Below are 22,446 nucleotides of genomic sequence, written 5' to 3'. Positions count from 1 at the left end.
GCCAGCGAACGCAAAGTTTCTCAGGGGAACGTAAAGGTTCTAGGGGGAACGCAAAAGTTTCTCGGGGGTACGTAAAGGTTTTGCTAGTGAACGCAAAGTTTCTCGGAGGAACGTAAAGGTTTTGCCAGCGAACGCAAAGTTTCTCGGAGGAACATAAAGGTTTTGCGAGCGAACGCAAAGTTTCTCGGAGGAACGTAAAGGTTTTGCCAGCGAACGCAAAGTTTCTCGGGGGAACGTAAAGGTTCTAGGGGGAACGCAAATGTTTTGCCAGCGAACGCAAAAGTTTCTCGGGGGAACGCAAAGTTTCTAGGGGGAACGTAAAGGTTTTGCCAGCGAACGCAAAGTTTCTAGGGGGAACGTAAAGGTTTTGCCAGCGAACGCAAAGTTTCTAGGGGGAACGTAAAGGTTTTGCCAGCGAACTCAAAAGTTTCTAGGGGGAACATAAAGGTTTTGCCAGCGAACTCAAAAGTTTCTAGGGGGAACGTAAAGGTTTTGCCAGCGAACGCAAAGTTTCTCGGGGGAACGTAAAGGTTCTAGGGGGAACGCAAATGTTTTGCCAGCGAACGCAAAAATTTCTCGAGGGAACGCAAAGGTTCTAGGGGGAACGCAAAGGTTTTGCCAGCGAACGCAAAGTTTCTCGGGGGAACGCAAAGGTTTTGCCAGCGAACGCTAAGGTTTCTTGGGGGAACGCAAAGGTTTTGCCAGCGAACGCAAAGTTTCTCGGGGGAACGCAAGGTTTTGCCAGCGAACGCTAAGGTTTCTTGGGGGAACACAAACGTTTTGCCAGTGAACGCAAATGTTTTGCCAGCGAGTTTCTCGGGGGAACGTAAAGGTTCTAGGGGGAACGTAAAGGTTTTGCCAGCGAACGCAAAGATTCTCGGGGGAACTTAAAGGTTCTGGGGGAACGTAGAGGTTTTGCCAGCGAACGAAAAGTTTCTCGGGGGAACGTAAAGGTTCTAGGGGGAACGCAAATGTTTTGCCAGCGAACGCAAAAGTTTCTCGGGGGAACGTAAAGGTTTTGCCAGCGAACGCAAAGTTTCTAGGGGGAACGCAAAGGTTTTGCTAGCAAACGCAAAAGTTTCTAGGGGGAACGCTAGCGAACGCAAAGTTTCTAGGGGGAACGCAAAGGTTTTGCCAGCGAACGCAAAGTTTCTAGGGGGAACGTAAAGGTTTTGCCAATGAACGCAAAGTTTCTCGGGGGAACGTAAAGGTTTTGCCAGCGAACGCAAAGTTTCTAGGGGGAACGTAAAGGTTTTGCCAGCGAACGCAAAGTTTCTCGGGGGAACGTAAAGGTTTTGCCAATGAACGCAAAGTTTCTCGGGGGAACGTAAAGGTTTTGCCAGTGAACGCAAAGTTTCTCGGGGGAACGTAAAGGTTTTGCCAGCGAACGCAAAAGTTTCTAGGGGGAACGCAAAGGTTTTGCTAGCGAACGCAAAAGTTTCTAGGGGGAACGCAAAGGTTTTGCTAGCGAACGCAAAAGTTTCTAGGGGGAATGTAAAGGTTTTGCTAGCGAACGCAAAGTTTCTCAGGGGAACGTGAAGGTTCTAGGGGGAACGTAAAGGTTTTGCTAGCGAACGCAAAATTTCTCAGGGGAACGTAAAGGTTTTGCTAGCGAACGCAAAGTTTCTCAGGGGAACATGAAGGTTCTAGGGGGAACGTAAAGGTTTTGCTAGCGAACGCAAAGTTTCTCAGGGGAACGTGAAGGTTTTTCTCAGTCCACTGTGTCAGTAACATTACCCAAGTTAACCTTTAATGTCTATTATTTATGATAACTATGGTCAGACTTGAGACATGAATCTTAACCACTTTACATAACTTGATATTGCATTCACGTATATCAGTAACAAAACAATAACATTATCACCACAAAATTGTTCATCTGCATTCCTACAGGCTTTTAGTAAAAACACAACCCTGTCAGTCTATTATGGTAATGGATTTGAAGAATACCACAAACATTTTGTTTGTCTTAAAATATTTTTATAGTTTGGCAATATAATTTACAGTCTCACCCCTCGGGGAGGTTTGTCAGCATTTAATTCATAGTCAATTCATAGTTGAATACAAACAGGCACTTCCTCAGGGCATGTTTTCTGACTTGATCAGTTCTGTGATGATCTGTATGGTCTTCTCATCTGAAGAGGATAAAAATGAGATACACGCTCACAACACAAAGACGAAAAGGTATGCGTATAAATATACTGACTGACTATAAATATAATGATTCATTCATTTAATAACCAGTGCCCGGTTGCATAAAGCACCTTAAGTGTAATTTTCCCTTAAGTTCTCCCTTATGTTTCCCTTAAACCTAAGGGTGTTGCAGAAAAAAACCCTTAAGTGTTACTTAAGGGGTTTTTTAAGTGAAACGTCATAAACACTTAGAATTTCCCTTAAACGCTGTTTTTTCACTTAAGTAATCCCTTAAAAAGTGTTGCATAAAACCCCTTAACGGTTATTTCTCTAAGTACAACTTAAGGTTTGGAAATCGTAACCTTAAGAGTAACGCGGACAAAAATAAGACGACATGGCTGAATTTATGAAACCAGCTGAAGATCATTATGTGCCAAGAATAATTTTTAGGGATAGGGAGAACCCTTTGGACCATCTTAGCGATAAAAAAATTGTTGCAGGAATACCGATTTGATCGACGCGCAATATTAGTGGGAGATGTTTTCCACGTGCATAAATCGTCTGTCAGCAGAGTGGTTCACCGGGTTGCGGGGGCTCTTTCCCGTCATTTAAACGCAACGGTCAAAAATTGTTTTTCTTTTACCATATTCGTCAAGAAGAATGCATTTCTCCTCCTCTGTCCAATTAGGCTTTCTTTTTTTGTTTTCTTTATCCATTCCGATATCCTAGCCTACTTTATTTGATGAAACTTCGAAAGTGTTAGTGTTAGTGTTTTGCGTATCTATGGCAACAACAGACTTTTATAACGTGAATCCAGGATCGCTGTCGTGAAACACTTAAATGTTTCCCTTACCTAAGAGAACCGTTTAAGAAATTATATGCAACACCCTTAAGTTATTCTCTTAGGTAAGGGGAAATCGCCCCTTAAGTATCATACTTAAGGGAAAAACTTAAGGTGCTTTATGCAACCGGGCACTGTTACTTGTACGGTTAAAGTTACCTTCCAAATTCATTTTAGGGTTGGCCAATTTCCTCTCCAGGAGAGAGTCCATCAGCTTGCGAAGGTGTTTGAAGATCACGCCAATTCTGACTGGAGCCTGATGGGAATTGAAACAGATAATAGAGTTATCTCACAGTTTGACAAACCATTTTGTGATGCCTCAGTGCTCCTGCCAATGAGGTGATCAATGCAAAGCAGGTAACCAGCCAAGCATGGATAACCAATGAAACAGGACATGCATGCAAAACCTTTCCCTGACCTGGAAGTGGATCCATCCATCCAGAGAGATAAGCCTCTCCCTGTGTTGCACATCAATATCACCTCCAAACAGCAGCAATGATAAAGGACAGATCAACGTAGTGTCTCTTAGAAACACCTTAGAGTATTTCACCTGTAGGCAAAATGAGAAAATAGTGGTTCAAATAAACAAATGATAAGGGTCAATGACATATAAGAGTGTCCATAATGATGAAAAGGAAGTCATTTAAAAAGTAAGGAAAAGCAGGTGAAAAGTTCTTTGAAATCTGTTTTTATGTTGGTTTCCATATGGTTTTAAAAAACTTTTTAAAGAAATGTTTCAGAAAACACCTTCATTTTTATTTCCAAAATGTTTTAAAATAAAAATGTCAAGGTAAAAGTATTTATTACACCTTTATTACCATAAATATAATTGTTTTTGAGTCGCCGCACCATCTTGTTATAAAATAAGTATCTTTTTTTCCAGCATGTTGGTCACACCACATGATTTTGAGGATGTTTTTGCAAATATTAATAAGCAATTTTATTAAAATATAATATAGCAATCCAATTACATAATTTTAGTAAAATATTTATGTAAGGTTTTCTTTTCAAACATTTCCTTTCTTTCGTTGTCTTTTTTTTTTTTTTTACCTTACCTTAACAAATGTCAAAATGATTAAAATGAATTTTAATACAGAAATTAAAAACATGTCCATCATAGAAGAAGTGAATTCATGTCTACTTGTGACTATTGTACAAAAGTTTGGGGTCTAAGATTTCTTTGGGGGGGAAATTGATGTTTTTATTCATTTATAATGTTACAAAAGATTTTTTTTTTTTTTTAAATAAACGCTTCTCTTTTTATCTTTCTATTCATCAAAGAATCCTGAAAAAAAATGTATCTCGGTTTCCACAAAAATATGAAGCACCACAGCTGCTTTCAACATTGATAATAATAATACATGTTTCAAATCATCATATTAGAATGATTTCTGGAGGACCATGTGACACTGAAGACTGGAGTAATGACGCTGAAAATTAAACTTTTCATCACAGGAATAAATTACAATTTAAAATATATTACAATAGAAAATTTATTTTAAATTGTAATAATATTTAGCAATAATACTATTTTTACTGTATTTTTGATTAAATAAATGCAGCTTTGGTGAGCATAAGAGACTTCTTTCAAAAACTGACCCAAAACCTTTAAACAGTAGTGTATGAGTAGCATTTTTAATGTATTTTCATTTAAATGAATAGATAGACCAAAAAAGAGCACATGATCGACCCATCTCTGTAGCACAAATTGTGTGGGACGAATCAGAAGTGTAGTATTGTGGGTTAGCGGTTTGTTCACATTAGTTAAAAAAAGCACTACTAATAGTAATGCTTGCTTCACCCATAAATTCGATTGCCAAATAATAAAACGCTTCCACAGAGTAAGACATGTACTAGAATGTGACTAACATGGGATGGATTAAAAAAACAAACACAAAATGCCACAGTCATATATTAAAGCTAACCCCAACACACCTTTTCCTGGAAGAGCAGCCAACCGTGGGTCTGCAGGAAGCGGTTGACGGAGGAGGGGTGAACATGGGCCTTCCCCTGAGCCGTCTCGACCACACACACCACCCGATCCTGAACGTCCACAGAGGGGGTGTAGAGGATACGGCCCACGCTGTCATACAGACCCGCCGTCAGCACGGCATTGAGAACAGAGACGTCCTGCTTGGAGAGCGAGCCGAGGGCTTTGGGTTCGGCGCTGGGTCGAGAGCGAGGAGTCCGGCTGGGTTTGGAAGCTGTGAAACCGGCCTGCTCCACCATCCTAATGAGCTCCTTCTTCACATCCTGAGGAGGAAGTTCAACACTAAATAGTTAAAAGTTAGTTTAATGTATTGCCTCTAGTTATTCAAAAACACACTCAAAATTCATACATTTAGGTGAATACACCTCAATTTCTGAATTTATAAATTCATTCCATACATTTTTATATTTTTGTGACTTAAATTTTTGTGATAGAGGCCCTGTTTACACCTGGTATTAAGGTGCGTTTTGGTCGATCTGATCACTAGTAGACGAGGGAGACATACCCGTTTACACCTAGTATTTTAATCTGTCTCTTTTGTCCACTTTCAACCACTTCTGTCCTGATTTATTTGAGGGGAGGGTCTATGGGTGGGTAAATGGGTGGGGGTTTTTTTTCAGATCTTTTCGATCTAATGAAATAAGTAATTCTCCGCGCCCGGAGATAATGGGAAAAACATACGTAGAGCAGCAGCTTTTGTGGCCGTTCGAAACACATTCGACCACATGAGAGTTTACACTATGAAAGCAATCCGGACTAATGTGTTTTCGACTACCCCTGGAAGTGGCTCAAAACGTTTTACACCCTGTTTACACCTGTATTTAGCGTCGTCCACTTGTAATCCGATCGACCAAAACATATCTTAATGCCAACAGGGCCTTAAAGTAAAAAAAGAAAAAAAGAAAAAGACAAGGAGGTGGAACTATCTAGAGATTCTGAAAAAAGTCTTTTTTTTTTTTCTATTATTAGTTTTTGAAAAACGTTTTGCAACAAATGAAAAACAAAAAAAGTGTTGTGTACCCAACATGCAGGGAGCCATTTTGTTATCATGTGACTGAAAACCACAAAACGGGAAATAATAAATCACAGACAGGGACTCCTGTAAACCCTTATGGCCTCTGTAGACCAAAAAAGTGTCAACTGGACTAACTTCAGTAAACTTCATTATATTCGTGATTCAAAAATGTTGAGATTCATGATATTGTTTAAAAATAGCTTGTTCACCACAAGAACGTGTTCAGTCTATAGGCGCGTAGTGTTTCTTTACAAAGTTACATCGCCATCTACTGGCCTGGCATGAATAATACAGCGTTTTTAGTCGTTTTCGCAGATCCGTGTGAACGGGGATCGTTTTGACAACGTTATCATCTGTACGCGAAAAACGCAAAGGAAAAACTTTTTAATTAAATTAATTGTACATTAAATTACATTTACAGATACAAATTTAGATTTTAATAATGTATTAGTAAATGTTGAAATTAACCTTAACTAAGATTAATAAATGCTCATTGTTAGTTCATGTTAAATAATGCGGTTAACTAATATTAACAAATGAATAGTGTTACCGAAATATAAAAAAGAACTAATAAAAATAACAAAAGCAGTTAAATTAAATATAAAAATAAAGGCTAGTTCAAAATATTAATTCATACTTTAATAATATATTAATAATACTAAAATATCACTGGATGGTTACACCACAGAGACATTAATCTAAAATAAACAGCGATATGAAATGATGTATGAACAAAATGTACGAAACCAACAAGAATGCAAAGAATACATTTTTAAAAGCCTAACACTAGTGTTTTAAACTAGATTTTTAAATACTTCTTTTTATACCTTAAAAGAAACATTTCAAAGTCTATTTTGCACGCACGCAGATCAACCATCGCAAGTTCTAGCAGATCAGAGGTACATTTGTTAATTATCATGACGCAGCAAATGAATCAGCAAGTGCGTTCGTAGCTGTGAGAGGACATCACCTCAATCGTCATGAGGGCGGTGCGATTCAGGAAGTGTCTCCTGCAGTAGGCCATCTCAGCACGCGTCCCCTCGCCCCGTGAACTCTTCCACCTGTCAATATAACACTAACTTCATTACAATGATTTCACTTCCTTTGTTTCAGTACTGTTTTGTTGAACAAGAGTGATTACCCAAGGTAAGCATTGTAGATGGTCATGTGATCTGAGTTTACGACTGCTAGAGCAGCTTTGGCCAGGTTGGCCTCCTCCTTCCTGCTCATAGGAGTAGCAAACGGGGACTTCTCAGACATGGCCGCTGCAATGGTGGCCTGAAAAATAAACGTATGTAACATTATGTAACATTATGAATTTCTCAGTGTTGTTTTGGACCCCATTGACTTTCATTGTATGGATAAAAACAGGTAAAGCACACTAAAGTTCCACAAAAGAATGAAAGTCATATAGGTTAGGAGCGAATATGACAGAATTTTCTTTTTTTGTTTGTTTGTTAGAAATTAATAACACGCTGAAACACTCACAATGGGTTCCAGGCAGCCAAAGATAGCACCAAAGATGAGCATTTTGCCAATCTTGACATTGACTGGAAGTGCAGCCAAGTGATGGCCGAGCGGTGTTAGGGAGTGGCTATCTTGCTGACAGGCGTTGATCTTCCTCAGAAGGCTGACAGCATTACACACGGCCTGCGGCTGAGGGGCATCAAGAGCTCGACACAGGAAATCCTCTGGAGAGCCATAATCACACTTCTGTAAACACGAACAGAAATAGGTTTCAGAATTCAGTGCTATTTAAAAAGAGGCTTTATGATTTCTAAGGTTTGGGGTCAGTAAGACTTTTTTGAAAGACATTAATCCCTAAAATGTATCACAGTTTCCACAAAAAATATTAAGGAGCACAACTGTCGTCAACACTGATAATAATAAGAAAAGTTGGTAACTTTATTTCCATGAACCACTTTAGTAACTTTGCAACTACATGTCAACTACCAGTCATTAGAGTATTAATAGACTCTCTGCTTATTATCTGTTAACACAGATAATTAAAAAATTTTAGATATTCTATTGACTATAAGTACTGTTACTTTGCAACTACGTGTAAACTTCTACTAACCCTAACCGTCTATTAATACTCAACTAATACTCTAATGAGAGTTAGTAGACATGAAGGTGCAACATTACTTATAGTCAACAGAATGTCTAAAGGGGAGCATCAAAATAAAGTGTAACTGAGCATCAAATCAGCATGTTCGACTGATTTCTGAAGGATCATGTGACACTGAAGACTGGAGTAATAATGCTGAAAATTCAGCTTTGATCACAGGAATAAATTGCATTTCAAAATATATTATAGAAAACAGTCATTTTAGATAGTAGTAATATTTCACAATAATGTAGCTTTACTGTATTCTTGAGTAAATAAAAGCAGCCTTGGCAAGCATTAAATATGTTTTCTTTCAAAAACATTAAAATATCTTACCGAAAACAAACTTTTGAATGGTAGAGTAGATTAAAGATAAAAACATGGTACTTAACATAATATGAAGGCAAAGCTCCTCCAAAGGCACTCTGAGAATCTCAGGGATGGAGTAGGCAATGAAGCTCTCAAATCTGTTGTGGGAAAACAAAGAACATGAGAATGACGTATATATATATATATATATATATATATATATATATATATATATATATATATATATATATATATAAAGAGTTCAGATGCAAAAGCCTCTTAGTGCCATCTGAAATTTTCTTCTAGAATGATCATTTTTATCAAGCTTGTATATACAGTGAGGAAAATAAGTATTTGAACACCCTGCTATTTTGCAAGTTCTCCCACTTAGAAATCATGGAGGGGTCTGAAATTGTCATCGTAAGTGCACGTCCACTGTGAGAGACATAATCTAAAAAAAAAAATCCAGAAATCACAATATATGATTTTTTAACTATTTATTTGTATGATACAGCTGCAAATAAGTATTTGAACACCTGTCTATCAGCTAGAATTCTGACCCTCAAAGACCTGTTAGTCTGCCTTTAAAATGTCCACCTCCACTCCATTTATTATCCTAAATTAGATGCACCTGTTTGAGGTCGTTAGCTGCATAAAGACACCTGTCCACCCCATACAATCAGTAAGAATCCAACTACTAACATGGCCAAGACCAAAGAGCTGTCCAAAGACACTAGAGACAAAATTGTACACCTCCACAAGGCTGGAAAGGGCTACGGGGAAATTGCCAAGCAGCTTGGTGAAAAACGTTCCACTGTTGGAGCAATCATTAGAAAATGGAAGAAGCTAAACATGACTGTCAATCTCCCTCGGACTGGGGCTCCATGCAAGATCTCACCTCGTGGGGTCTCAATGATCCTAAGAAAGGTGAGAAATCAGCCCAGAACTACACGGGAGGAGCTGGTCAATGACCTGAAAAGAGCTGGGACCACCGTTTCCAAGGTTACTGTTGGTAATACACTAAGACGTCATGGTTTGAAATCATGCATGGCACGGAAGGTTCCCCTGCTTAAACCAGCACATGTCAAGGCCCGTCTTAAGTTTGCCAATGACCATTTGGATGATCCAGAGGAGTCATGGGAGAAAGTCATGTGGTCAGATGAGACCAAAATAGAACTTTTTGGTCATAATTCCACTAAACGTGTTTGGAGGAAGAAGAATGATGAGTACCATCCCAAGAACACCATCCCTACTGTGAAGCATGAGGGTGGTAGCATCATGCTTTGGGGGTGTTTTTCTGCACATGGGACAGGGCGACTGCACTGTATTAAGGAGAGGATGACCGGGGCCATGTATTGCGAGATTTTGGGGAACAACCTCCTTCCCTCAGTTAGAGCATTGAAGATGGGTCGAGGCTGGGTCTTCCAACATGACAATGACCCGAAGCACACAGCCAGGATAACCAAGGAGTGGCTCTGTAAGAAGCATATCAAGGTTCTGGCGTGGCCTAGCCAGTCTCCAGACCTAAACCCAATAGAGAATCTTTGGAGGGAGCTCAAACTCCGTGTTTCTCAGCGACAGCCCAGAAACCTGACTGTTCTAGAGAAGATCTGTGTGGAGGAGTGGGCCAAAATCCCTCCTGCAGTGTGTGCAAACCTGGTGAAAAACTACAGGAAACGTTTGACCTCTGTAATTGCAAACAAAGGCTACTGTACCAAATATTAACATTGATTTTCTCAGGTGTTCAAATACTTATTTGCAGCTGTATCATACAAATAAATAGTTAAAAAATCATATATTGTGATTACTGGATTTTTTTTTTTAGATTGTCTCTCACAGTGGACATGCACCTACGATGACAATTTCAGACCCCTCCATGATTTCCAAGTGGGAGAACTTGCAAAATAGCAGGGTGTTCAAATACTTATTTTCCTCACTGTATAAGTTCAGTAAATTCACTTAAATGGCAATGAAAATTACCCATTAATTGTCATTTAAGTGAAATTACTGAACTTAAATATACGAGCTTGATAAAAATTATACGAGCTTGATAAAAATGATCAATCTAGAAGAAAATTTCAGATGGCACTTAGAGGCTTTTGCATCTGAACTCTTCATATATATACACACACACATATATATATATATATATATATATATATATATAATTTTTTTATATATATATATATATATATATATATATATATATATATATATATATATATATATATATATATATATATATATATATATATATAATTTTTTATATATATTTACCGTATATAAAATGAGATCTATTCATTTTATAATATTAGTTTTACTGTTTTGAGTCTTCCGTTTCAAGTATTGAATAATGTGAAGCTGTTTTTGCACTCTTTCAGGTTTCTGTCCACCAAATTGCAATACATTTTTTTCATCAATAACTAAATTGTCATGTAAATTTACTTCTCATGCGATGCAAAAATATCATATAAAATATGATATTGCCAACCAAAACAGGTCACTGATTCTCTGATGGAAGGTTAGTACTGTATGTGCCACAATCTTTAAAGTCACGAAAAAATCTAAATGGACAATTCTTGTTTTTTTATGTAAAATTCCTGTATTTATTATAAAGGATTTATCCGTGTACATCATTTAAATTCATGTGCTCTCGTGATTTTTAATCAAAGTGACTTCCTTGTGACTTCCTTCCAAAGTGATAACTGCTCTTGCAGCTTATCTCTTCTTTTCTCTAATGATGTGTTTACTGGCAGGAGGGCGGGGCAATAACCTGTCACTCAAATAAGATCCACCAATAGCAAACCACAACCATCCAATCAATTCCCTATAGACAAAATCAAGTCCTGCCCTACATTTATTCTTGTTCCAGAACCTGTTTCTCTCGGATATACGTCACAATCAGGAAGAAAAGTCTATCATTGTACCTGAATTTAGGATAAAGGCGGAAACAGTAGCCCTCTCGAACACGTCCTGCCCTCCCCTGCCTCTGGAGGGCGCTTGCTTTACTCACAAACGTCTCCACCAGAGAGCTCATCTGGCTGCTTTCATGATACCTGAAACCAGAAACAGAAGACAGCCGCTAACATTCAAACCCATTCCATCATAGACAGTTAATATCAGATATTTTCTGCCCCGTCTCACCGATTTTCTTTTGTTTTTCCTGTGTCAATGACAAAGACCACATCAGGAATGGTGACGCCAGTCTCAGCGATGTTTGTGGACAGAACAATCTTAAAGAGAAATGAAGATGGTGTATACATACTATGCACTGCAGAAACAGTAATTCATAGTTTTTCCGTCATGAGACCTGGAGGGCAAAACGTCCAAAGAACTGCAGCTTAAAAGAGGAAAACGTTTGGGGAACTTGTGATCCATGTACTGCACTATTTCAATCACTAATGCTAAATGGTTCAATGTTTCTTTGAAAAACAATTTATGCTAAACTGCGCATTGTGTTTATATTCCGGGTTCATCTGCTTTCCTGTACGTAGTATGCATCATCAATGATGTGTATACTGAATTTGGTGTTTTAATACCACTGTCTTACTACTTTAGTACTTGGCGGGAATGGAGGAAAGCCTTGTTTTGCCCTGCAGGTGGGCTGTGATGTCATGTGAAAATGTGTATATATAATATGCTCTTCTGACCTTTCTCACTCCAGGAGGGGGCACTGTGAACGCAGAAGACTGGTCCTGAGACGACAGTGAGGAGTGGAGGGCGACTAGCTTGTATCTATATGTTAACAAACACAACATAAACATATTACAAAATAAATAAAATAACATTTGAAAAAAAATGCCATCTACAGAAATTTGTATTTAATTATATATTTCATTGTATTTATTAAATTAAGTTACTTATGGAGCATGGCAAGATTGCCTTATTTCTGAGAAAATTTAATGCAAGGTCTTTATATTAGCATATTAGAATGATTTCTGAAGGATCATGTGACACTAAAAATTATTAATAATGCTGAAAATTTTGCTTTGATCACAGGAATTAAATGACATTTTTAAATACATTAAAAAAGAAAACAGTTATTTTAAATTGTAATCATATTTCACAATATTACTGTTATTACTGTATTTTGATTAGGTGACAATAAGAGGCTTAATAAATACAATAAAACATTAAAAAACCTAATTATTCCAAACTTTTGAACGGTACACAAATCATTTTATGCCCCTTTACAAAGTCTTGATTTTGGTTTTGGGCTCTACTAGAACAGGTTTTCATGCTTGAATGTTCAAAAAAAATTATTTTTCCCATATTTTACATGGTTGCAGCACCTCTCTTCTCAGTCTGTCAGTAACGCTCTGTTTAGTTCCTGTTTCTATGAAGCCCCAAATTTAGGCTGGAGTTACCTGTTCTTTGAGCTGAACCTCTTGTCAGTGGTCAGTAGATCATGCAGCTGTTGAATATGAGCCAGGCCTGGGAGGAAGACCAGAACCGCACCATCCACATCACGAAACTGAGGTGATTTATCTTAGGAAAAGAACCAGAGGTACTCCATTTATTCATAAAACCTTTAACGAGTAGATTTTTACAGTCTTTAAGGAAACTGCGAGTGTTGCTTCCATTAGCAAACACTACTAATAATAAAGTATTCTAATAAGGTGCATGTTCAGTCACTATAACTACTGACTATGTATACAGTATGTGTGTTGTTATCTTACCAAGGTACGCCAGCAGGTCTAATATCAGATCCATATTTATCTTGTTGGGATTCATGTACTGCAGGACGTGTCGTGTCCGGCTGCTGAAGTGATCCAGCTCAGGGCCCAGATCCCAGCCTGAACCAGAGTCCCTCACAATCAGCTCCTGAAGAGAATATAAGAACAAAATAATATATGCCTGCAATGACACGCCACAGAATAGCCTCACGCATGCTAACTAACCTAAGAAAATAATGGACCGGGTCCATGATTTGCAGTTCCTGACTCTGTTGTTTTCGCTTGCAAATTGCTGTTCACAGGCTTGTAGTGATTTTGGCCGTATTTGTGCGGAAAAAAACGTGCCAAAAGTGTAAGCGCGGAAACAATACAGATCATATTTATTATGCGTTAGCATGAAGCTGCAGTTTCACAATACATGAATTACACTTACGAATAACAGTAAAATGCTGCAAATATTTTTTTCTTACACTTGAAAGGCGATTTACACCTTTAAATGTTTTTCTTGCATATGCAAATTTTATTTACGCTTGCAATATTATGTACACTTTCACAAATCTTACCCTGCACATGCGATTCTTTATGGCATCATATTACCTTCATACTGATCTCTTTATGAACTTTTTAAAGCGTCAGTGTTAGTTGCATAGACTGCGAATGGAGGGACAGAAATCTCAGATTTCATTAAAAAGATCTTCATTTGTGTTCCTAAGATGAACGAAAGTCCTACGTGTTTGAAAAGACATGAGGGTGAGTAATTAATGACAGAATTTTCATTTTTGGGTAAACTAACCCTTTAATTAATAAAAAATAATAAAAGAAAATCTGTATGGATTACCCATTATATGTTTCAATCTATGTTATTTCTAAAAACATTTGATGATATTAATCATCTTTAAAATGCCACCTACAGAAATTTGCATTTAATTTATTAATATATATTTCATTGTATGTAATAAATTAAGTTACTTTTTATGGAGCAAAGCAAGGAGAACTCTAATTTCGAACACTATTTAGGACAAATAATATGCGAATGGGGACGCAGCATTAATCTTGGACTGATGAAATTCTTCTGTTGAAAAAAGAAATGTGGATTTCTGTCTCACCTGGTGCTGAATAGTCTTTCCTCCTTTCTGCGCGATACTGATGCTGACCTCGTCTTCCTCCTCCACAAACTTCTGACTGTACTCCGAGTCCTGCTCCAGAACATATCCCGTCTCCTCCACGATATCCTCCAGGTGAAACACCTACAGTACCACCAGTTTTTAGGATTTTTTTATTTCAAAATAAATAAACCATCATGTAAATATACAGTATTTGTTGATATTTATTTAGATGTATATAATCTTGCCTCCACAGGGAAAGTTCTGCCAGGTATGGTGACCACAGGACAGCGGTTGAAGTAGTTGGCAAACTTCTGACAGTCGACTGTAGCGCTCATCAGGATCAAACGCAGATCTGCACGCTTATGAACCACATCTTTCAGTATCGTGAGGAGGAAATCTGACTGTACGCTGCGCTCGTGCACCTAAAATATTGAGACATAATTTTTGGGTTACATGGTCCAGCCCTAAGTGAGGGTATATCCCCAGATGTGTGCGAGCCAGACCTCGTCCACGATGATGTGAGTGAGGGAGCTGAGGAGCTGGTCCTGCTGTAGTTTGCGCAGCAGAACTCCAGTGGTGCAGTACAGCAGTCGTGTGGCGTCACCAGAGCGGTTCTCCATACGGATCTGGTATCCACACAGTGAATTCTGTAATGCAAATATTCCACAATATTGTTACTTTGCCATCAACTACCCGTACGACACCTTTACTGGAGTTCTTTGGACTTATTTTGCACATTTTGCAAGTATCAAGTTCTTAGATATGGGTTTGAAAACCTTTTAGACGATTTTTAGGAAAATTATTTTTTAAATCATGTGGTGTTTCCTTACACTTTGAATACATGTAAGTGCATCTTAATCATGTTTTCAAAATATATATATATATATATATATATATATATATATATATATATATATATATTTATGGTAAAATGTATTTTTATTTCCAAATATCATAAACTATTAATTCATGAATATCAAGTTTTTGGGCCGCACATCACATGACATCTTACAAAAAAAAAAAAAAAAAAGTCAAATGAACTGATATTTTTAGAGACATATTGACCTTGACAAACAGTCATGCGGGGTCCTTCTCTATGATATTTCCGGTTTTATGTCGTTTTTTTGTTGTTGTTGGTTGCACCACATGACTCAATTTGACGGACAAACGTTTTATACATTTTAAATTTGTATAAAGTCTTCTTTTCTTTTTTTTTTACAAATGTAATGATTTGTTTAAAAATATGTTTTTGGGGAGTGGCTTAACATGACATTTTCTGTTTTTTTCCTGTTAGTTGCACTACAAGACATTTATTTGGTGGACAAATGTTTTTCACACATTAATTTTATAAATTTTAAATGGTTTTAAGTGGTAAAATAATACGAAGAAACAATAAAAAAGAATTAATAATTAAAAAAATAAAATACTAAAAGTTTTATTTTCAAGAATTTAATTCTCACCACACCCTAAAAAAATATCAAAATGAATTTTAATTCAGAAATGAAAAACATGCAAATCATAAAAGAGGTGTATTCATTTTAAATATATTTCTGAATTAACTTAAAAAAAATGAGCATTGCCATTGACCCATTTAATAAAAGTATACTTATGTACTTATTAATTTGTGTCAAAATTTATATTATTAATACTTATCAAAATATTTCTATAACAGTTATTATATATAGAAGGTATATACACATATACTTCATATATATTATTTTCACCTGAGGGACAATAAATAAAACTACTTATTGTTGAGCCTTAAAAGGCAGTAGCTCAAGGACTGTCTCTTGTGGTGTTTGAACCTACAACTTTTAAGGTTACTGGCCCAAATGTTTGATTCCTATCACATACCACCTGACTTATTAGAGATGAACATTAAAAGCAAGGTATTTCCACAGACACAGTTTTATAAAGCATCTTCCAGAGATCTAACCTTGCCTCCCGGTCCGTCCTCACTCCCCAGCTCCTGCGACACCCTGCTGGCCAGACTCGTGGCTGAAATCCTTCTGGGTTGCGTCACCACCACATTGCACGGCTGCGCGGCCTCCCCAGCGGCCAGGAGCTCCTCCAGGATGAACTGAGGAATCTGTGTGCTCTTCCCGCTTCCCGTTTCCCCAGCGATCACCAGCACGCGGTGGCGCCGGAGAGCCTCTAGCACCTTCTCACGGTGCTGGAAAACAGGCAGCTGCTCTCTCTCAGCCAGCAGCCTGTGCGCCACAGGAGAGCCTCGCAGTTTGAGGAACAGCCTGCGGGACGCCTCCTCCACCATCAGGCCTCCTCCGTGCTGGGGCTCGTGGTCCTCCTGCACGTCCAGGTTCTCCCAGGAGTCTTCCGGTTCAGCGTCCTGGAGACTTTCCTGGGGCTCGGACTGCAGTTGGAGGGCCTGCTGCTGTTTGAGGCGAGTGAGCAGGCGTGCGATGAACTGGTCACGTGGTTTGTTGATGGCGGAGAGGGTTTGCTCCTCCTCTTTTTGTTCGTCATCTCGCCACTCAAGCCACACGTCGCGGTAGGTGGGCGGCAGCAGCTGATGCACAGACTAATGGAGATCAAAGATGAAATGAATGAAATACATAAAGCAAGCATCTATCTGCCTAATATGTGAACTGTTTTGAAACTCACCTGTCCTTTGACTAGTTTATAAAGGGCAAGTGTGGCTCCTAAGTGATGGGCTTGCATGCCGTCTTCAGTCAGGATAGTGGGACACACCTCCAAAACGTCATTAGGCCTATGAATGCGCACTCTGACATCAAGGACAAATAACCAGACAGTCAAATCTGCATTCAGCACACAGTCAGAATCAAAGATGCAATTTTAACACAACTTACTTGCATTTCCAATATCTCCCGACTGCAATTTTGTCGAAGGATGGTGGAGGGCTCTTCGGGAGGTTTTTCCTGCACCAATCAATCAAAAACTGTTTAGGAGACTTGCCAGTCCAGCTCCTTGAGGTGTAGTCAAAGTTTCGGATGTCTTTGGGCTCCTTCTGCTTTTTCTCCGCTAGGGCATCAACAATGATCAGACAAAAAAAATAAAATAATCAGAGATGCAAAAAAAGACATTAATATCTGGCAATGAACTTAGGCATTACCAAATCATGAGCACAAGCATTGAATAAAATAAATAAAAATAAAACATTTTTTTACATCATAGCATAAAACAAAACAACAAAATAAAACAACAGCATGAAGTTAAAATAAAAGATACATTTATAAATAATAGCATAACAAACATAAAATGACAAAATAAATGTAAAACAACAAAAATTAAACAAGAAAGAAAACAATTAAACAGCATAAAATAAAACAAAAAAATAAACAGCATACGAGCATACAATAACAAACAGAAATAGCAACAATATAAAGTAACAAAATAAAATAAATTTAAATATAAATAACAAAAACATAGAACAGCATGAAATAAAATATCACAAAATAAACTGAATAAAGCAATAGCATAAATAAAAAATAAAAAGATGTAAATGTAAAATAAACATGACAATAAATAACAAAATAAAATGTAAAACAACATAACATAAAACAAAAATCATGTAAAATAACAAAATACCATAAACAAAAACATAAAATAACAACATAGCATAAAATAAAACGATATAGACTAAACAAAAACAAAACAAAACAAAACAAAAAACCCCACCACAAAACAAAAATAAAACTATTGAACTAAATAAATATACGTTAAACAAATGTATTACTCTTACTTTTTTCTGCTGCTGGTGCGTCTGCTTGCTCAAAGAGGCTGAAGTTGAGTTCCTCCTTTCCATCAGTGAGTGTAACTGGCTTCTTTTCCTCTTTAGGAGTGTCTTTAACCTTGATAGCTGAATTAAACATTGGATGACACTCCAAAGACTTCATTTCTGTAATGTAAACAAACACTATTAAGAAACAAATTCATAGTAACCCTTCCTCACATTCTAGACAATTAACAAATACTCTAAAGTAGCGAACACTGCCGGCACAGAGACCTTGCTGGATGACTCTGATGCGATCTTGTGCCGTCCTCTGCCCTGCTTTGTCCTTCTTGGCTTTCGATCCTGTGGCCATGTCCTTGGCATCATACAGCTGAGCGCTCAGCAGCAGGTATCGGTCATTCTGCAGGAAGAGCATGGGATTTTATGGGAAGCTGCAGGCGTCATTCCGGCATATTATAGAAACTAGACTCAGTAAAACTCACAGGATCAAACTTCTCCTCCAGCTCTGGGTTATAAACACTTGTATCCGTGTTTTCATCTTCTTCGCTGCTCTGATCTTCAGATTGTTCAGCATAGCGCAGGATCCACTCCTTCATACTGCCACCACCCTCTTTTACAGGACTCTGACATCAAATAAGATGTTTTTGAACTTTTTCTCTCAAAAGATTAAAGTGCCCCATTATGCTTTTTCAGATATTAAGTTTCATGTAGTGTGGAATATAGCTGTTTGTGAATGTAAAATGTCTGCACAGTTTCAACGATCAAAGTGAATGATAAATAGCCTAGAAATCTAGACGCACCCTAGCGGCAGCTAATTTTATTTTGCAGCCAGTGTCGTCTGGCAACTCTCTGTTGGCTTGCGAGCTGGAAGAACCAAACTTTAGTCAGGCCAATCACATCGTGTATAGAGTCGGTGGGCGGGCTTAACATAATGGCGGCAGAGTTGCGACGGTTCCGTGTGAATTCCCTGCTACTTGAAAACAAAAAAGATGGGTCTTTCGAATCAGCTTTGGCCGCGACTCTGGAGGAGAGACCGAATACTTTATCGAACCGTTTCAGACACTGTGAGAAAAGAGCTGATGCTGCAATGTATATTATAAGAAAATTAAAGTGTTTTTTTGACCATGGATGCATGTAAACCTATTGTAGGAACCTTTAAAATAGCATAATAGGGGAACTTTTAAAAGAAAAAAGTGATTCATCATAAAATGACACTTTAACACACCTTTGCCTTAGGTTTCTCCTCCTCTTTGGGGGCTTCTTTCGTCACCAGCTGCTTCTTGTCCTCTTTAGGAGGCTGGTACTTAGGACGAGTCTTCTGTTTCTCATCTTGCATCTTTTGGCTGAAACCCTCCGGTAGCTCATCTTTATTCACAGAAAAGCAAAACAAGGGGTTAGGTTTGAGGAGCAGAAAATGGGTTTATGAAGGTTATGACTGCAATCTGAAGCTTTTACCGTCTCTGAGATTCAGACAGAGCCAGTCGAGCGCCGAGTGCAGATCTCCTCCATACAGCACGCTGCTCTTCATGGCCTCCTCGATGTGCTCCGTCTTAAACTGGAACTTCTGCAAGGCTGTGTACAAATCCTGACACACAATATATGATAGATGATGTTCTTAGATAATAAATAATATTCTTTATTTTTTACAATTAAAAGAAAAGAAAAAAAGGGAAAGAATTACCAGCAACTTCTTGGAGGTGATTCTTCCAGATATTGGTCCTTTATCAGCATTTTCTTGCCTGTAATCATTGATCAACTTGATCACCTTCCTTTCCAGTTCTGGATGGATAACAACCTTCGAGACATGCAGAAAAACAGATATTAATATTGATAATACTACTAACAGACATTGATGCGTACAATAACTTTCAAAAGTTTTGATTGAAGTTTTGATTTTTTTTATGCATATGTTCACCCAAAGCAGCATTTATTTGATCAGAAATACAGTAAAAACAGTAATATTATGAAATATTACTACAGCTTAAAACAACTGTTCTCTATAATGCATTTTAAAATGTAATTTATTCCTGTGATCAAAGCTGAATTTTCAGCATCATTACTCCAGTCTTCAGTGTCACGTGATCCTCCAGAAATCATTCTAATATGCTGATTTGATGCTCAAGACACATTTATGATTATTATCAATGTTGAAAACAGTTGTGCTGCTTCATAGTTTTGTGGAAACTGTGATATATATTTTTTTTCAGGATTCTTTGATAAATAGAAAGTTCAAAAGAACAGCATTTATTTTGAAATAGAAAATAAAACATTATAAATGTCTTTCTATCATTTTATGATCAATTTAAAGCATCCTTGCTGAAATATATAACTGACCCAAACTTTTGAAAGTAACTTTATGTGTTCAAATGTATTAATTTGTCTGCAGAAGTCATTTATGCAGGTCAGTTGTGTTACGTAACAACTGTTATTTTTAGACTGGATAGGTTTTATGTTATGAACGTATAAACATGAACTATATGACATACCTTCAGGATAGATTTATCAGCCACACTGCTTGTGTCCGTCTGTGCATTAGTGTTAAGACCATATGTTTTGGGAGCTACAAGAAAAGAAATAACAAATATTAAAGACACTTGCAGACAACTGTCAAAATTGTACCGGCTCTGAACATCACGTGAATCAGTGAAACAATGCAACACTTACTGTATAATAACTCTCATTGATTATTACACTACACAGTGCATCTGCATTCAAATAGGTAGAAATGTCATAAAAATGTTGATTCATATATTGTCATATAATTACATAATGCTTGTGAATGTCTAATGCATCAAACTCCTCACACATTAGAAGCAATGCAGCTTTTAAAAGGACGTCTGACCTCTGGGTTTGTTTTCCTTCGAGGCTGATTTCTCATGGTTTGGTCTCTGCTGGTGTTTTTTGCCCGTGGGTTCAGATGCTGCATTGGTCGCGTTCACAGCAACCGGCTGCACACACACACTCGTGGGAACCGCTGCCGACTTCTTCTTCTTCCCACCCATCGCGAAAATAATCAGTTCAAGTGTCTGTTACCGATCAGTACACAAAACGATCAACATTTCTATAAACACACATTTTATAGCTGGAAAATGCTAAAGAAGACTGTGCTGACACATCCAGCTAAGCCAACTCTATGAGAGTCTGTGAAGGCTGAAACTACAGAAGCTTCTTTCAAATTAAAAGTTCAGCGGAAACCTTTATTTTCTAAATATGTATTTATTTAGGGCCTCCACACGTCCTAAGAGAGAGAGAGAGAGAAAGAGAGAAACAGGACAAAACACTTAATTTAAAAGGACGGCAGAATTAATGCTCAAAGTTGCAGAGGCATTTGTTGTAGTCTATCAAAACCTATTAAAGTCTCTTTAAAGGTTTTAGTCACTAAATAAAAGTAATTAAATACCAAACTCAAATTACGGCAAATTCCTTGATTAAATTACAGAGTATTCTGGAATTTGTTATTGTGATTATTTTAAAGAGAAACATTTTGTTTGACTGTCTATTTTCGTTGCTCACTTCACACGTTCGACGCGGCGCATGTCATTTCCGGCACGAGGACTGTGTGTGATTTGTGTCTGTAGGGTTTGAAGTCATGGCGGACGCCTTTGGAGACGATTTGTTCAGCGTGTTTGATGAAGAACAGGCCGGTTCCAGCAAAAAAGCAACTCCAAAGTCCGTAGCTCAGTCAGGGTATGTAAACGTGCGCGATATATGTTTGTTTTGCAGAACTAATCAATAGATATTGTAGTATTTGTCTGGTCTTACTGAACACATGTGACGAGTCACTGATAGAAACTTAAAATACCCAGTCTATTTGACTGTCTCCCTGTACACACAATACACTCCCTGTGCTACACAATAGCAACCACCTAGATTATAGGCTTCTTGAAAATGCTTTAGCAACGTTACCCTGGGGACCAGCAAGAATATCCTACCAGCCACTTTATCTTAGTTTAGTAATCTGTACAGATGCACTAGATGACTGTTGAGTGAATCTTTGTTGTCTTTATATCTAATAGGAAGACGCTCAATAAAGCCGATAAACCGCAGGGCGATTCAGCAGCGGTCCGCAAAAGAGATGAAGAAAATGACGGTCCAGACGAGGTGGTGCTTGGGAAAAGACAAAAGCTGGAAACAGTGTCAGCTGAGGAGATCAAGTAAGATTGGTGTACTTGATGTATTGTTTGTGTACTATGTCTGAAATACTTCTTAAGGGCTTTTCACACTTGAACTTGAACTGGGTCATTGCAAAATGCAAACCCAGGGTTATCTTGCCTCACATTGCTCATTATTTACCCGAGTTTAACAATTAATCCTGGGTATTAAAAGGATAGTTCACCCAACAATGCAAATTAGCCCATGATTTACTCACCCTCAAGTCATCCTAGGTGTATATGTCTTTAATCTTTAATGTTAATTTTAACATTTACCAATACATTATTAAAATCAAAAGTTGTATTTGTCAACATTAGTTAGTGCACTGTGAATAATATGAACAAACAATGAACATCTGGATTATTATTAACTAATGTTAACAAAAATGAACAAATACTGTAACAA

General features: G+C 37.7%; 2 protein-coding genes across 2 annotated transcripts in view; one reads left to right on the top strand and one right to left on the bottom strand.

Moving 5' to 3' along the window:
• Positions 1 to 1,958: 1,958 nt before the first annotated feature.
• On the bottom strand, positions 1,959 to 21,056 carry dhx29 (DEAH (Asp-Glu-Ala-His) box polypeptide 29). Its single transcript, XM_084103658.1, has 27 exons — positions 20,732 to 21,056; positions 20,376 to 20,449; positions 19,571 to 19,684; positions 19,345 to 19,474; positions 19,115 to 19,254; positions 18,372 to 18,512; positions 18,163 to 18,289; positions 17,899 to 18,054; positions 17,006 to 17,177; positions 16,800 to 16,920; positions 16,114 to 16,716; positions 14,681 to 14,824; positions 14,423 to 14,599; positions 14,178 to 14,318; positions 13,075 to 13,219; positions 12,763 to 12,883; positions 12,046 to 12,130; positions 11,540 to 11,628; positions 11,323 to 11,451; positions 8,479 to 8,553; positions 7,468 to 7,693; positions 7,121 to 7,257; positions 6,950 to 7,040; positions 4,910 to 5,227; positions 3,393 to 3,524; positions 3,134 to 3,230; positions 1,959 to 2,135 (listed from the first exon to the last, which is right to left on the bottom strand). The coding sequence occupies exons 1-27, from the start codon at positions 20,889 to 20,891 to the stop codon at positions 2,080 to 2,082; spliced, it is 4,101 nt and encodes a 1,366-aa protein (XP_083959784.1). The 5' UTR covers positions 20,892 to 21,056; the 3' UTR covers positions 1,959 to 2,079.
• Positions 21,057 to 21,437: 381 nt separating this feature from the next.
• Positions 21,438 to 22,446, top strand: part of mtrex (Mtr4 exosome RNA helicase) — a 41,460-nt gene continuing 40,451 nt past the window's right edge. The window contains exons 1-2 of the mRNA XM_084104400.1: positions 21,438 to 21,576; positions 21,906 to 22,043. Of these exons, the coding sequence (XP_083960526.1) occupies positions 21,479 to 21,576; positions 21,906 to 22,043 (236 nt within the window). The 5' untranslated portion in view covers positions 21,438 to 21,478. The remainder of the gene's footprint in view (positions 21,577 to 21,905; positions 22,044 to 22,446) is intronic.

This window comes from Abramis brama (assembly GCF_963993115.1).
Source record: "Abramis brama genome assembly, chromosome: 25".
NCBI classification, from domain to species: Eukaryota; Metazoa; Chordata; class Actinopteri; order Cypriniformes; family Leuciscidae; genus Abramis; species Abramis brama.
This window is presented reverse-complemented; position numbering and strand designations above follow the sequence as displayed.